Below are 15,008 nucleotides of genomic sequence, written 5' to 3'. Positions count from 1 at the left end.
CGATGAGCAGGGACTGGGACCCGCATCAGTCTTTCTCTTTCCAAGGCTCCAATTCCAAGGGGTTGCCGCAAAGTCCAGAGCCCACCATCACTGAAGTAACCGTGCACGTGGCTCAAGAATCAGGGAACCTTGAAGGAACTGAAGAAGCTGCAGGTCTGACTGAGTCAGGAGACAAATGCTAGCTTGCCTGAGAGGCAGCAGCATGTGGTACCAAAACCCTCCCCGAGAGCATGAAACAAGAGTGTGGTTTCTTGTCAGGGAAGTGCTGGCAGCTTAGTCGGTATAGATAATGGGGATGAAGTCATGCATTCACATACCTCCTGAGACCCCCAAGCTCTCCTTAGAGAACATAGTCTAGATAAGACACAATCGAGTTTCATAACACTGCAGTGGGGAAAAATGCACTCCTGATTCTTCATTGTAATAGATTTACATTGTGGTGGTGTGCTTTTTTGTAAAGATTTTATTTATTTGACACAGAGAAATCTCACATAGGCAGAGAGGCAGGCAAAGAGTGAGGGAGAAACAGGCTTTCTGCCGAGCAGAGAGCCTGATGCAGGGCTCGAACCCAGAAGCCTGGGATCATGACCTGAGCTGAAGGCAGATACTTAACCAACTGAACCACCCAGGCGCCCCTAAGGTGGTGTTTTGTTTAAAGATCTTACTCATTTATTTTAGAGAGAGAGAGAGCATGCAAGCAGGAAGAAGGACAGAAGGGAGAAAGAGAGGGACAAGCAGACACCACACTGTGTGGAGCCTGGCAAGGGGCTCAGTCCCACAACCCTGAGATCATGACCTGAGCCGAAACCAAGTCAGCCCCCTAACTGATTGAGCCACCCAGGGAGCCCATTAAATTACAGTGCTTTTTTTTTTTTTTTTTAATTTATTTGACAGAAATCGTAAGTAGGCAGAGGGGTAGGCAGAGAGAGAGGAGGAAGCAGGATCCCTGCTGAGCAGAGAGCCCGACGCAGGGCTTGATCCCAGGACCCTGGGACCATGACCTGAGCCAAAAGCAGAGGCCTTAACCCACTGAGCCACCAGGCGCCCAAATTACAGTGTTTTTAATCTATGTTTTTGTCTTTCTATACTTATTCCTAAGGATCTAATGGCAGTTCAGGAGGGGACGTAAGGCTGGCATGTCACTGTATTAATTAGGGCACAGATAAGCTGCTTTATCAAAGAGTTGCCAAATACAGTGAACATAAACAAGACATGTGTAGTTAAGTGTTAGCAACCCTCTCTCCTTTATTGGGAAATTGATCTTGGCTTAACTTTCTGGGTCATTCCTGTAGAGCCTGGTAAAGTTAGACAACCAAAGTTGTATTATCAGGCAACATTGCTTGTATGGAATGACCCGTGATTGGTATGCTGCATCTAGATGGGAAGAGTAACTGGTGAGAAACTAGAACATTGGATTTCCTTGGGCTTTTGGTGCCTCTTCTGAGTGGATGTGTCCCTTTCTAGGACCTAGAAGTTATACCCAAACTATGCTGACTCCTATTGGAGCATGAGACTTCAAAACCAGAGGGGCTATCACATCCGCTCATGTGGTGTCTTCCTCTTCCATCTGAGTTATCACTTTGGTGGGGTCAAAGGACACTACTAGCCTCTGGTCAGCTGTGTTGTGAGGGTACCTCCTTGGGGAAGCATGCCAAGCATTGCCCTGTGGCACCCAGGGGTTCCCTTGGATTATGTGTGTGTGCAACTTGGATAAAAATAAAAAGTAAAAGAAAAAAAATTTTTTTTTAATAAACTGGGTCAAGTATGGCCTATTCAAATCTTAAGAATCTGAGTATCTAGTTGAGAAGATCCCCTGATGTGATCATTCCAGAAGAGGAATGTTTATGTCTTTCCCATAACAGGCCAAAGGGAAGGGGTCCAAGCTTGGTAGGGAAGCTCTGCTACCCTCAGCATGAGGCTGACATAGGCAGATCCAAGTGGCAGCTTCCCTTCTCATTCTTTTCCAGCCAGGCAAAGGAGGGAAGGACCAACGGGGTATATGCTGCTCTCTGTGGAGGGGGGTGTGGGGACCCAGAAGTGGCACATATCACTTCTGCTCACAGACTCATTAATCACACCTACTTGCAAGGAAAGCTGAGAAATCATTGTAGTTGGCAGCCGTGCACTGAGTTAGAACGCAGAAGTCCTGATATTGAAGGACAGATTGGTTAGTAAATGTCAGCTGGCTGTCTCCACTCTAGTCCCCATGACAAACCCACTCTGACTTTCCAAGGTCCCATCTGGACCTTTCTAAGGTCCAACTATTATTTCCTTTGAAACTAAATAAGACCTGAATAATTAAGCAGGCATTTTCATATTTTGTTTGGGACACTTTTTGCCCATGTAGTGTAGAAATATATATAATTATTTCTGCCTTTTCCCCATTTCTTACTTATACCCACACTTCTTAGGACTTTTGTGTATTCTGTTTTATTCCCTATTCTCCCACACACACAAAATATGATCAACTAAGGGAGATTTTCTTAAATAGATGTTTAGGGTAACATTAATAGGATCTTAGTAGTAGAGCCAGAGAAACCAATGGATCTTTAGAAAGCCCATTGAACCTAATCTCCTTACTTTGTAGATTGTCAGAGAGTGAGTCAATCAGCCAAAATATATTGTTTAAATACCTAGTATGTGCCAAATGCCTTTCTGTGTATCTCAGGATAAGAGGACACTAAGAGAAAACTCTCCCTCTGGAAGAACTTACATTCTGCTTTGGAGTGTAAATTGTGTAAATTCTGCTCACAATTAGCTTTATTTTTCTTTAAAGAAAAAATATGTTAAGGCAACACAAAGTAATAAAGAAAAGGCAGAGGAACTAGTCGAGTGTCTTCCACAACTTCAAGTGGCAGAAGAAGAGTACAAAAGCAAAAGTGGAAAATTTGAAGAGCTCAGTAATATTATTACAGGTAGATATGAAGCTCTTAGTAATTGACCTTAAGCCCAGGTAAGGATTTCACTGTTCTCTTCTAACACAAGGGAGGGTCATCAGTCACAAGCCAGTGGTGAAATTGTCTAAACTTTTGCTATCACCTTTAATTCCCTCTTCTCTAATTTTTGCCTCATCTACTAATTTCTTCTCCTTTACATCACAGTCTTATTGTTGCTCTTGTTAAAATTTTCCTTTTCTCTTTTAAAGACTTTAAAATTAAGAATTAGTAGCAACTGTATTATGTGGTTTCTCTCTGTACTTTGTAAAGGTAGAAAGAACTCCTTTAACCTTTACCATATGGAGTGGGTTTTTTTTTTTTAAGATTTATTTATTTTAGAAAGAACACAAGGAGGGAGAAGGGCATAGGGAGAGAGAGAGAATCTTAAATATACTACCTGCTGAATGTGGAGATAGAAATCAAAACAGTCTATGTCAAAAAGATACAATCATATGGAAACACAGTATGTTGAAATGTAAAACAAATATTTTGAAGTGAATAGTGGTAATTGCCAAGCAAAGTGAATTTTAAGAATGTAAAATGATAAGCCCCAAATCGCCAAAGTAATGTTGAAAAAGAAAACCAAGGTTGGAGGCATCACAATTCTGGACATCAAGCTGTATTACAAATCTATAATTACCACAACATAATGGTATTGGCACAAAAACAGACACATAGATCAATGGAACAGAATAGAAAACCCAGAAATGTACCCACAACTCTAGGGTCAATTAACTAGGGTCAAAGGGAAAGAATATCCAATGGAAAAAGACAGTCTCTTCAACAAATGGTATTAGGAAAAGTGGACAGCCACAAGCAGGAGAATAAAAGTGGACCACTTTCTTACACCATATAAAAAAACAGACTCAGAATGCATTAAAGACCTAAATGTGAGACAGGAATCCTTCAAAATCCTAGAGAACAACACAGGTGGCAAGCTCTGTGACCTCAGCCACAGCACCTTCTTGCTAGACATGTCTTCAAAGGCAAGAAGCAAAAGCAAAAATGAACTATTGGGACTTTATCAAGATAAAAAGCTTCTGCACAGCAAAGGAAACAGTCAAAAAAACTAAAAGGCAACTTATGGAATGGGACAAGATATTTGCGAATGTCTTATCAGATAAAGGGCTAGTATCCAAAATCTATAATGTATCAAACTCAGCAGTCCAAAAAAACAAAAAATCCAGTCAGGAAATGGGCAGAAGACATGAACAGACATTTCTCCAAAGAAGACATACAGATCGCCAAGAGACTCATGAAAAAATGTTCACTATCACTCAGCATCAGGGAATTAAAACCACAATGAGAGACCACCTCACACCAGTCAGAATGGCTAAAATTAACAACTAAGGAAACAATGGATGGTGGTGAGGATGCAGAAGAAGAGGAACTCTTACACTGCTGGTGGGAAAGCCTCTATGGAAAACAGTATGGAGGTTCCTCAAAAAGTTAAAAATAGAACTACCCTATGACCTAGCAATTGCGCTATTAGATATCTATCCAAAGAATACAAACTTAGTGATCTGAAGGGGCACCTGCACCCCAATATTTATAGCAGCAATATTCACAATAGTCAAATTATGGAAAGAGCATAGATGTCCATCAACAGATGAATGAATAAAGAAGATGTGATGTGTGTGTGTGTGTGTCAGACACCCAATGGAATATTCAGTCATCAAAAGAGATGAAATCTTGCCATTTGCAGTGATGTGGATGGAACTAGAGGCTATTGTGCTAAGTGAAAGTAAGTCAGAGAAAGACATATACCGTATGTTTTCACTCATATTTGGAATTTAAGAAATAAAACAGTTGAACATAGGACAAGGGAAGGAAAAATAAAATAAGACAAAGCAGTGAGGGAGAGAAGCCGTAAGAGATTCTTAATTATAGGAAACAAACTGAGAGTTACAGGAGAGGAGGTGGAAGGGGTAACTGGGTGATGGGCATTAAGGAGGGCACTTGAAGTAATGAGCACTGGCTGTGGTCTGCAACTGATGAATTACTAAATTCTATCTCTGAAATGAATGATATGGTATATGTTAATTAAATTGAATTTAAATAAAATTTTATTAAAAAGAATGTAAGATTATAAGAATAAGTACTTTGGATAATTGGTCTGGTTGCCATTCCTCCAGTGATTTTCCACTTCTTGCCAGATTTTCATTTAGTTAACTCAGGTAGGTTTTGGGGGGATTTTGCTACTTCTACCAAGAGTCATGATACACATTTACTCCATCCCCAATTTTCTGTTCTCCCAACCTTTCCTCCCATCCCTTCTTGTGCTAAGATGGAGGATGTAAGAAACAAGATGAGTATGAAAATAAGCAATGTATTATCATGTAATACAAGTTCTGATTCTCTTGAGGCAAAGAAAAGAGAGAACTACTAAAGAAAGTAGAGGAAATATAGGAAGTCAAGAGACAGGTAGAAAAGGGAACATAAGAGCAATGTGTTCCAGAGAGTAGAAAAATATGCTTTACCTGTAAGCGGTAAGACTTACAGAGGATAGAATAGGCTCAGTACATATAGAAAACAATGTAATGACTTTTGGCTAAATCTGATGGGTAAAACATGCATCTATCTTTGCTCCCTAATGAAACTTCATAACAAATATGTGTAAAAGATTTTTTTTTAGGGAAAAATGTTATAAACTCATAGAGACTGGCGGAGAAGATATCCACAGGTAATAAACATCAACACATTTTTGGAAGGTGTGATTGGATAGAGGTATTAACAGGAAGGGGAATATGAAAAGCAAGTGCCTGCAAAAAAGCACACCATGAAAGCAAGACGTTTTATCCACAAGACCCGGCAAGTCTTGGGCATTGGAGGACCCTGATACCGTGAAGCTGAGATGAGTCATGGAGCTGAAGATTGGTTGAATATCTTTATAAAAAGCAGTGAGACTGGCAGGTCAGATGCTGTCTTCTGTGCAGCTGAGTGATATTCCTCCGAATGCTAGCAGAGAAGTTGTTGCCCCAACAGATTCTAAACTGCAGGATATCAAATATGACTGAGAGTAGAAGACAGATGCTGTAGAGAGACTCCCCCCTGCCATGGGTCGGCTTGATGAAGGCTGCCAGCTGTGTGTAACTATTCTCTAATCCCTCCCCCACCCCACTCTGAAGAAGGAGATTGTTGGATTCTTCTTGAAGGAAACCAAACCATCTCAGAGAAAAGCCCGACATAATCTAGCATTTCAGGATCCCCCAACAAAATGGCTGGTCCCTTCCTTATCACTGTACAATGAAGCCCACCCAGGAAACTGAAATTTTAGTGCCTCATGCTTAAATAGGAGTGGACAATCAAAGATCACCAGACACCTCAGGAAAAATTCCAAAATGAAATGTAGAAACTAAAGCAGACAGAATAACAGAAGTTGATGGAAACATAGATGACCCAAAGAATGTAAGAATACTTTTAAAGATAGATTCTTGGAGAATATATAGTCTCTCTGTATTATACATAATGTGTATTCATAGTCTCTACATATTATAGAAAATATACATTCTATATATTACAGAAGATATATCTTTAACTTATGTTTGTACAAAAAATACTGCATTTATGAAAAAAGATGCTTAAAGAAAGAATAGAAAACAAGAAAGAGCTCTTAGAAATGAAAAAAATAACAACCAAAATTTTAAAATTCAGTAGGAGGATTCTATGAAAAGTTGAGGAAATCTCTCCAAAAACAGAAGAAGAAGGAAAAAAAAAAAAAGCTGAGGAACAGGATAAAATTTGAGTAAGAAAATTAGAAGACTATTCTGAGAGGTTGGATATCTAATTAACAAGAAGGTCAGAGAAGAGAAAATGGGGAAAATGCAAAGATCAAGTTATCCAAGAAATAATACAAAAATATTTCTTAGAATTGGAGAATATGAGTTTCCTACTTGAAAAGGCCCATCAATCTCCAGTGCAATTTCCGAAAGAAAAGATACTAAGTAACATCACTTTGGGATTGCAGGAGAAAAAAAATATCCCAAAGGCTTCTAGAGAGAAAAAGCAGACCTTACACAAAAGATTAGTAATCCGAATGGTTTTAGACTTCTTAACTGTAGTATTCTACTAAACGTTAGAAGACATTGCCTTCAAAAATCTAAGAGAAAATAGTTTCCAACATTAGCTGCCCGTTGAAACTATTAGTCAACTACAAATATAAAATAGAGATTCATTCAGATATGAAAGATGTCAAAATATCTCACTTACTCTCTCAGGAAGTTAGTACGAAACTTGCTTCAACAAAGAAGGAACAAATCAAGAAAAAGAGGAGGATGTGAACTGCAGGAAACAGGAGTCCAACCCAAGGGGGCTGCAAAAGTCCCAGGTGTTCAGCTCTCCAGGAGACCTAAAGAAAAACGGAAACAGAAGGCAGTGGGGGAGGGAAGACGAAGGGAGCTGATAGATCACCTAAGGTGTTTGACCATGGTGGGAAGTAATATTTGGAAGATTTTAATTCTATTTTAGATTTTGATGAGTTAATGTATACATGGAAAACTAAGCAAGTAAAAAAAAGTGAGGCTATTTTTATCTCCTAGAAAAACAAAAAATTATACAGGTGAGGAGGTATAATTTTACCACACTCCTCTGTGTCTCCTCTGTGAATAGTATTTACGTCGTCATAATCTAATGAGATTCATAAAAATATGAATATACTTTGATATATAAACAATTATATGACAAAAATATGGCGTTAGGGGCACCTGGGTGGCTCAGTGTGTTAAGCCACAACCTTCAGCTCGGGTCATGATTTCAGGGTCCTGGGATCGAGTCCCACATCGGGCTCTCTGCTCTGCAGAAAGCCTGCTTCCTCCTCTCTCTCTCTGCCTGCCTCTCTGCCTACTTGTGATCTTTCTCTGTCAAATAATTAAAATATATATATATATATATATATGGCTTTATGGCGATGTTGGAAGGGGGGAAACAAAGAGGTTGTAAGTGGGGGGGGGGACATGGGGTTGGGAATAAGCATTTCTATGTTGGGAAGAAAGTAGAAAATGTCTTAAAATAGCAAATCAAGAAATAGCCATAGAAGCATTTATTAAGAAAATAGAAGGAAAAGTCTAAATGAGTTTAAAAATAGTTAATTCTGTGGAGTTAAACATAAGGGTGGGTACTGTGTTAGAAAGGAACTGACTTGTTTTTTGTTATGAGCCTTATAATAGTATATGACTTTTAAAATTAAGCACATGCCTTATTTTCGTTTTTAAAAACCAAATGTGGGTATTTATTTTTTCTCTTATAGCACAAAAGCAGGAGCAGAATTTACTAAATGATTACATTTCTCAAATGTCAAAAGATTTTTCAAGATATTTTAACAACACGGTAAAGAGTCAATGCATTCATTCTTTCTTTTATTAGAATACTGATATATATAAACTGTACTTGTGTGGGTATACATATGTATACACAGAGACTCTGATGCAACTAACATGTAATCACAGGAAACTCACTGGGCGGCCCCCGTTTTCTTATTTAAAGTAGAAATTGGAAGATGCGTTCTAATGTTCTTTTCAGATATATTATTCTATTAATGTCCTGTGAAGATTAGGATAAGTGCACAGAGGTTGCAGAGGTGGGAGGGAGTGGATAAAATGAGAGCAGGTGAAGAGACATTTACTACCTTCTTAAAATATATAATCAGTTGTCAGTGATAAATGTGTGTATAGAGTTGGCCAATTTAAAATAGAAACATTCTATTTTTTGAGATGCACTGATATCAAAAGTAACTTTTATCACGTGGGTATAGAAAAAGATAAAAGGGAAGAGTACTATAGTAAGTATATTATATAAGCAATTGTATTTTCTTAGTACAATTCTGCTAAGTGGTGATCATACAATGACTAAAGACTATGTGATTTATAACAGTATAATGACTACGAACCAAATACAAAATTCAGTAGAAAATTCTGAAAAATCCATAAAGTATTATTCTTTTCTCAAGAAATATTAAATCCTCCCTTAAAAAGCCTCAATAGGGACGCCTGCGTGGCTCAGTTGGTTGAGCAGCTGCCTTCGGCTCAGGTCATGATCCCAGCGTCCTGGGATCGAGTCCCGCATCGGGCTCCTTGCTCCGTGGGGAGCCTGCTTCTCCCTCTGACTCTGCCTTCCACTCTGTCTGCCTGTGCTCGCTCTCGCTCACTCTCTCTCTGACAAAAAAAAAAAAAAATCTAAAAAAGCCTCAATAAATTCTACTTCCTTCTCCCCTATTTTTGTCATATAATTGTTTATATATCAAAGTATATCCATATTTTAATGAAGTTGTTTCATCAACTTGTTTTAACTTGCTTCTCAAAGTTTATGAAAAATTTCCACAAATCAGCTTTGGAGTTTTATTTATTGTTTATTCAATATATATTAATTGTATAATTAATATGTAGTGTTATATTAGTTTCAGGTGTTGAATCATTCAACAGTACTATACATTACTCAGTGCTCATCACGATAAGTGTGTATTTTAATTCTCTTCATTACCCATCCTGGCACCCACCTATCCTCTGGCAACCACAACTTTGTTCTCTGTATTTAAGAGTCTTTTTGTCTGTTTGTTTGTGTCCTTTTTTCTGTTTGTTTTGTTTCTTAAATGCCATGTCAGAGTGAAATCAGTATGGTTGTTGTCCTTCCTTGGCTGACTTATTTTACTCAGCATTATATATTCTAGGTCCGCCCATGTTATTCCAAATGGCAAAATCTCATTTTATTTTTATGGCAGAGGAATATTCCATTGTATATATGTACCGTATGTGCTTTTTCTATTCATTTATCCATGGACACTTAGGTTGCTTCCATATCTTGGCTATTGTAAATAATGCTACAATAAACCAAAGGGAGGATATATCTTTTCAAATTAGCTTTTTCATATTCTTTGGGTAAATACCCAGGTAGTATGATTCCTGGATTGTAGGATATTCCTATTTTTAATTTTTTGAGGAAGCTCTGTAGTGTTTTCTGCAATGGTTATACCAATTTGCATTCTCACCAAAAGAGCCCGAGGGTTCCTTTTTCTCCACATTCTGTTGTTTTTTTAGTTTTTCATTTTAGCCATTCTGGCAGTGTGATGTGTTATCTCATTGTGATTTTGCTTTGCATTTTCCTGCTGATGGGTGATGCTGAGCATATTTTCATGTGTCTATGGGCCATCTATCTGAATGTCTTCTTTAGATAAATGTCTGTTCATGTATTTTGCCCATCCTTAAATTGGATTAGTTGGTTTTTTAGTGTTGAGTTGTGTACGTTTTTTGTATTTTTGGATACTAATATGTGTATGTCAGATATGTAATTTGCAAATATCTTCTCCCCATCATCTACCCAAGATCTACTCATCTTCTACCCATCATCTTCTTTGATCTTCTACCCACCAAAAGACACCTATCGTTGTCTTTTAGTTTTGTTGATTGTTTCCTTTGCTGTGCAGAAGTTTTTGTTTTGACATAGTCCAAATGGTTTACTTTGCTTTTGTTTCCCTTGTCTCAGGAGATGTATCTAGAAAACGTTTGCTGTGGCTGATGTTGGAGAAATTATTGTCTGTGATCTCTTCTAGAATTTTTATAGTATCAGGTCTTCCATTTAGGTCTTGAGTCCATTTTGAATTTATTTCTGTGTATGTTGTAAGAAGATGGTTTAGTTTCATTCTTTTGCATGTAGATGTCTGGTTTCCCCACCACTGTCTGTTGAAGAGACTGTCTTTACTGCATATTCTTGCCTCCCTTGTTGAAGATTAATTGACCATATATTTGTGGGTTTTTTTTCTAGGCTCTCTATTCTGTTCCATTGGTCTATATGTCTATTTTTGTGCCAGTACCATACTGCTTTCATTACTACTGCTTTGTAGAACATCTTGAAATCTGGGGGTTTAATACCTCCAGTTTTGTTCCTTTTAAGCTTGCTTTGGCTATTCAGGGTCTTTTGATGTTCCATACAAATTTTAGTATTATTTTTTCTAGTTCTATGAGAAATACTGTTGGTATTTTGATAAGGATCACATTAAATCTATAGATTACTTTGGGTAGTACAAATATTTTAACAATAATTATTCTCCCATTCTATGAGTATAGGCTATCTTTCCATTTGTTTGTGTCATATTCTATTTCTTTAATCAGTGTTTTATAGTCATAGTACAAGTCTTTCACCTCCTTGATTAAGTTTATTCCTAGGTATTTTATTATTTTTGGTGTAATTGTAAATGGGACTGTTTCCTTAATTTCTCTTTCTGCTACCTCATTATTGGTGTATAGATATGTGACAGGTTTCTGTATATTGATTTTGTCTCCTGCTAACCTAATGATTCCATTTATAAGTTTTAGTAGTTTTCTGGTAGAGTCTCCAGGGTTTTTTATATAGAGTATCATGTCATCTGCAAACAGTGAAATTTTGACTTACCAATTTGGATACCTTTTATTTCTTTTGCTTGTCTAATTGCAGTGGCTCCAACTTCCAGTACTATGTTGGAAAAAAAAAAAAAAAAAAAAAAAACTTGTGAGAGTGGAGATCCTTGTCTTTTTTCTGATCTTAAGGAGAAAGCTATCAGATTTCAACACTGAGTATGATGTTTGCTGTGGAATTTTCATTATGTTGAAGTATGTTTCCTCTAAAACTACTTTGTTGAGGGCTTTTTTTTGATGTCATATTTTGTCAAATGGTTTTTCTGCATCTATTGAAATAATCATATGGTTTGTCTCTATTCTTTTGTTGACATGATGTATTATGCTGATTGATTTGCAAATATTTAACCACACTTGTATCCCAGGAATAAATTCCACTTGAATCCTGGTGGATAATTTTTTAATGTATTGTTGAATTGCTAATATTTTGGTGAGAATTTTTGCATCTATGTTCATCAGAGATATTGACCTAAATTCCCTTTTTTTGTAGTGTCTTTACATGGTTACAGGGTAATGCTGACTTCAAAGAATGAATTGGGAAGCTTTCCTTCATCTTCTGTTTTTTGGAATAGTTTGAAAAGGATAGGTATTAACTCTTCTTTAAATGTTTGGTAGAACTTACCTGTAAATTTACCTGGACTTTTGTTTGTTAGGAGTTTTTTGGTTGCTTATTCAATTTCTTTGCTGGTAATCAGTCTGTTTAAATTTTCTATGTTGTCTAATTTGTTGGCATATAATTTTTCATGATATTCTCTATCCTTTATATTTCTGTGGTGTTGGGTGTGATTTCTACTCTTTCATTTCTGATTTTCAGTTCTCTCTCTTTTATGATGAGTCTGGCTAACAGTTGATCAGTTTTGTTAAACTTTTCAAAGAACAGTTCCCAACTTCATCCATCTGTTCTATTGTTTTTTTGTTTGTTTTTAGTTTCTATTTCATTTATTTTTGCTCTAATCTTTATTATTTCCTTCATTCTACTGACTTTGGGCTTTGTTCTTCTTTTTCTATCTCCTTTAGGTAGAAAGTTAGGTTGTTTGTTTGAGATTTTTCTATCTTCTTGGGGTAGGCCTGTATTGTTATAAACTTCCCTTTCAGAACAGCTTTTGTTGTACCCCAAAGATTTTTATTTATTTATTTATTTATTTTTTAATTTGTCAGAGAGAGAGCGAGCGAGAGCGAGCACAGGCAGAGTGGAAGGCAGAGTCAGAGGGAGAAGCAGGCTCCCCACGGAGCAAGGAGCCCGATGTGGGACTCGATCCCAGGACGCTGGGATCATGACCTGAGCCGAAGGCAGCTGCTCAACCAACTGAGCCACCCAGGCATCCCGTACCCCAAAGATTTTAGACTATTATGTTTTCATTTTTATTTATCTCTGTGTATTTTTTTAATTTCCTCTTTGATTTTTTTATATGACCCTTCATTGTTTAGTAGTATATTACTTAAGTTCCATGAATGTGCTCTTTCCAGATTTTCCTTGTGGCTGATTTCTAGTTTTACAGCATTGTGGTTGGAAAGGATGCATGGTAAAATTTCAGGGTTTTGCATTTTCTGAAATTTGTTTTGTGGCCTAATATGTGATATGTTCTGGAGAAGGTTCATGTGCACTTGAAAAGAATATGTATCCAGTGTTTCAGGATGGAATATTCTGAATATATTTGTTAAATCTGTTGGTCCAATGTGTCCTTCAAAAATCACTGTTTCCTTGTTGATTTTATGTTTGGATGATCTATCCATCGATGTAAGTGGCATGTTAAAGTCTCCTACTACTATTGTATTACTATTGTTTACTTTCGTTTTTGTCATTGTTTGCTGTGTATTTGGGTGCTTCCATGTTGGGGGCATAAATACTTACACATATCTTCATGGTGGATTGTTATGATTATGATTCCCTTTATGATTCTATGTCTTTTTTTACAGTGTTTGTTTTAAAGTGTATTTTGTCTGATATAAATAATACTACCCTTTCTTTTCACTTCCCTTTGCATGATAAATGTTTTTCCATCCCTTCGACTGAAAAGAGTATCTTGTAGGTAGCAAGATGGGTCTTGTTTTCTTGTCCATTCCATTACCATGTCTTTTGTTTGGAGTGTTTAGTCCATTATTAGTAGGTGTATGTACTTCGTGCCATTTTTAACTTGTTTTATGGTTGTTTTTGTAGTACTTCTCTCTTTTTTTGTTTTTTGTTTTTTTCTCTTGCTTGCTTCTCTCACAGTTTGCTGGAATTTTTAGTGACATACTCAGATTCGTTTCTCTTTATTTTTTGCATATCTATTAATGTTTTTTTATTTGTAGTTTCCATTAGATTTACCTAACTTCTTATATACACAGCAGATTATATTAGGTTGATAGTCACTTAAGTTTGAACCTATGATAAAAGCACTAAAATTTTATTCTTCCTCTCACCCCCAACATTTTAGGTATGTGATATCATACTTCATACCTTTTTATTTTGTGAACCCATGCATGATTTTTTAAAAAGATTTTTATTTATTATTTGACAGAGATTACAAGTCAGCAGAGAGGTAGGCAGAGAGAGGGAGAAGGAAGCAGGCTCCCTGCTGAGCAGAGAGCCCGATGCGGGGCTCGATCCCAGGACCCTGGGATCATGACCTGAGCCAAAGGCAGCAGCTTAACCCACTGAGCCACCCAGGCACCCCCCATTGAATGATTTTTATAGATATACTTTTGTGCTTCCTACTTTCTTAGTCCTGATTATGGTCTTTCCTGTCCACTCAAAGAATCCCCCTTAACATCTCTTGTAAGGCTGGCTGAATGGTCATACCTTTAACTTTTGGTTGTCTGGGAAACTCTTTTTCTCCTTCTATTCTGAATTGTAGACTTGCTGAGTAAAGTATTGTTGGATGCAGGAATTTTCCTTTTAGACTTTGAATATATCATGCCACTCCTGTCTCTCTCTGATATTTCTGCTGAAAAAAATCAGCTGATAGGCTAATGGGGTTTTCCTAGTATGTAAATTTCTTTTCTCTTGCTGCTTTAAACATTCTCTTTTTTGCTACATTTTGCCATTTTAATTACCACATGTCTCGGTGTGGATCTCTGTGGGTTGTTTTGTTGGGGGTTCTCTGTGCATCTTGGATTAGGGATGTTTTCAGCTTCCCCAGATTAGGGATGTTTTCAGCTATTTTATCTTCAAATAAATTTTCTTCCCCCTTATCTCTCCCTTCTCCTGGGATCCCTATAATGTGAATGTTATAACACTTGATGGTATCATTGAGTTCTCTTAATCTGTTTTCATTTTTATTAGTCATTTTTCCTACTCAGCTTGATTGCTTTCTATTACTTTATCCTCTGGGTCACTGATACATTTTCCTGCTTCCTCCAGTTTACTATTTATTCCCTCTAGTGTATTTTTAATTTCAGTTATTGACTCCTTCATGTCTGATTGATTCTCTTTTATGTTTCTATCTCTTTGTTGAGAGTCTCACTGAGGTCCTCTACTCTTAACTCCAGTGAGTATCTTTATGATTATTACTTTAAATTATATTACCGGGGGCACCTGAGTGGCTCAGTGGGTTAAAGCCTCTGCCTTCCGCTCAGGTCATGATCCTGTGGTCCTGGAATCAAGCCCTGCATCGGGCTCTCTGCTCAGTGGGGAGCCTACTTTCTCCTCTCTCTCTGCCTGCCTCTCTGCCTACTTGTGATCTGTCTGTCAAATAAATAAATAAAAATA

The 15,008-nt window shown here is 37.3% G+C and overlaps 1 protein-coding gene across 1 annotated transcript in view; it reads left to right on the top strand.

Moving 5' to 3' along the window:
* Positions 1–15,008, top strand: part of CCDC175 (coiled-coil domain containing 175) — a 68,670-nt gene that overhangs the window by 36,842 nt on the left and 16,820 nt on the right. Inside the window, exons 14-15 of the mRNA XM_059373316.1 lie at positions 2,777–2,915; positions 8,182–8,261. Of these exons, the coding sequence (XP_059229299.1) occupies positions 2,777–2,915; positions 8,182–8,261 (219 nt within the window). The remainder of the gene's footprint in view (positions 1–2,776; positions 2,916–8,181; positions 8,262–15,008) is intronic.

This window comes from Mustela nigripes, chromosome 13, assembly GCF_022355385.1.
Source record: "Mustela nigripes isolate SB6536 chromosome 13, MUSNIG.SB6536, whole genome shotgun sequence".
In the NCBI taxonomy this organism is placed as follows: Eukaryota; Metazoa; Chordata; class Mammalia; order Carnivora; family Mustelidae; genus Mustela; species Mustela nigripes.
Note: the sequence above shows the minus strand (reverse complement) of the source record. Positions and strands in the feature narration are given on the sequence as shown.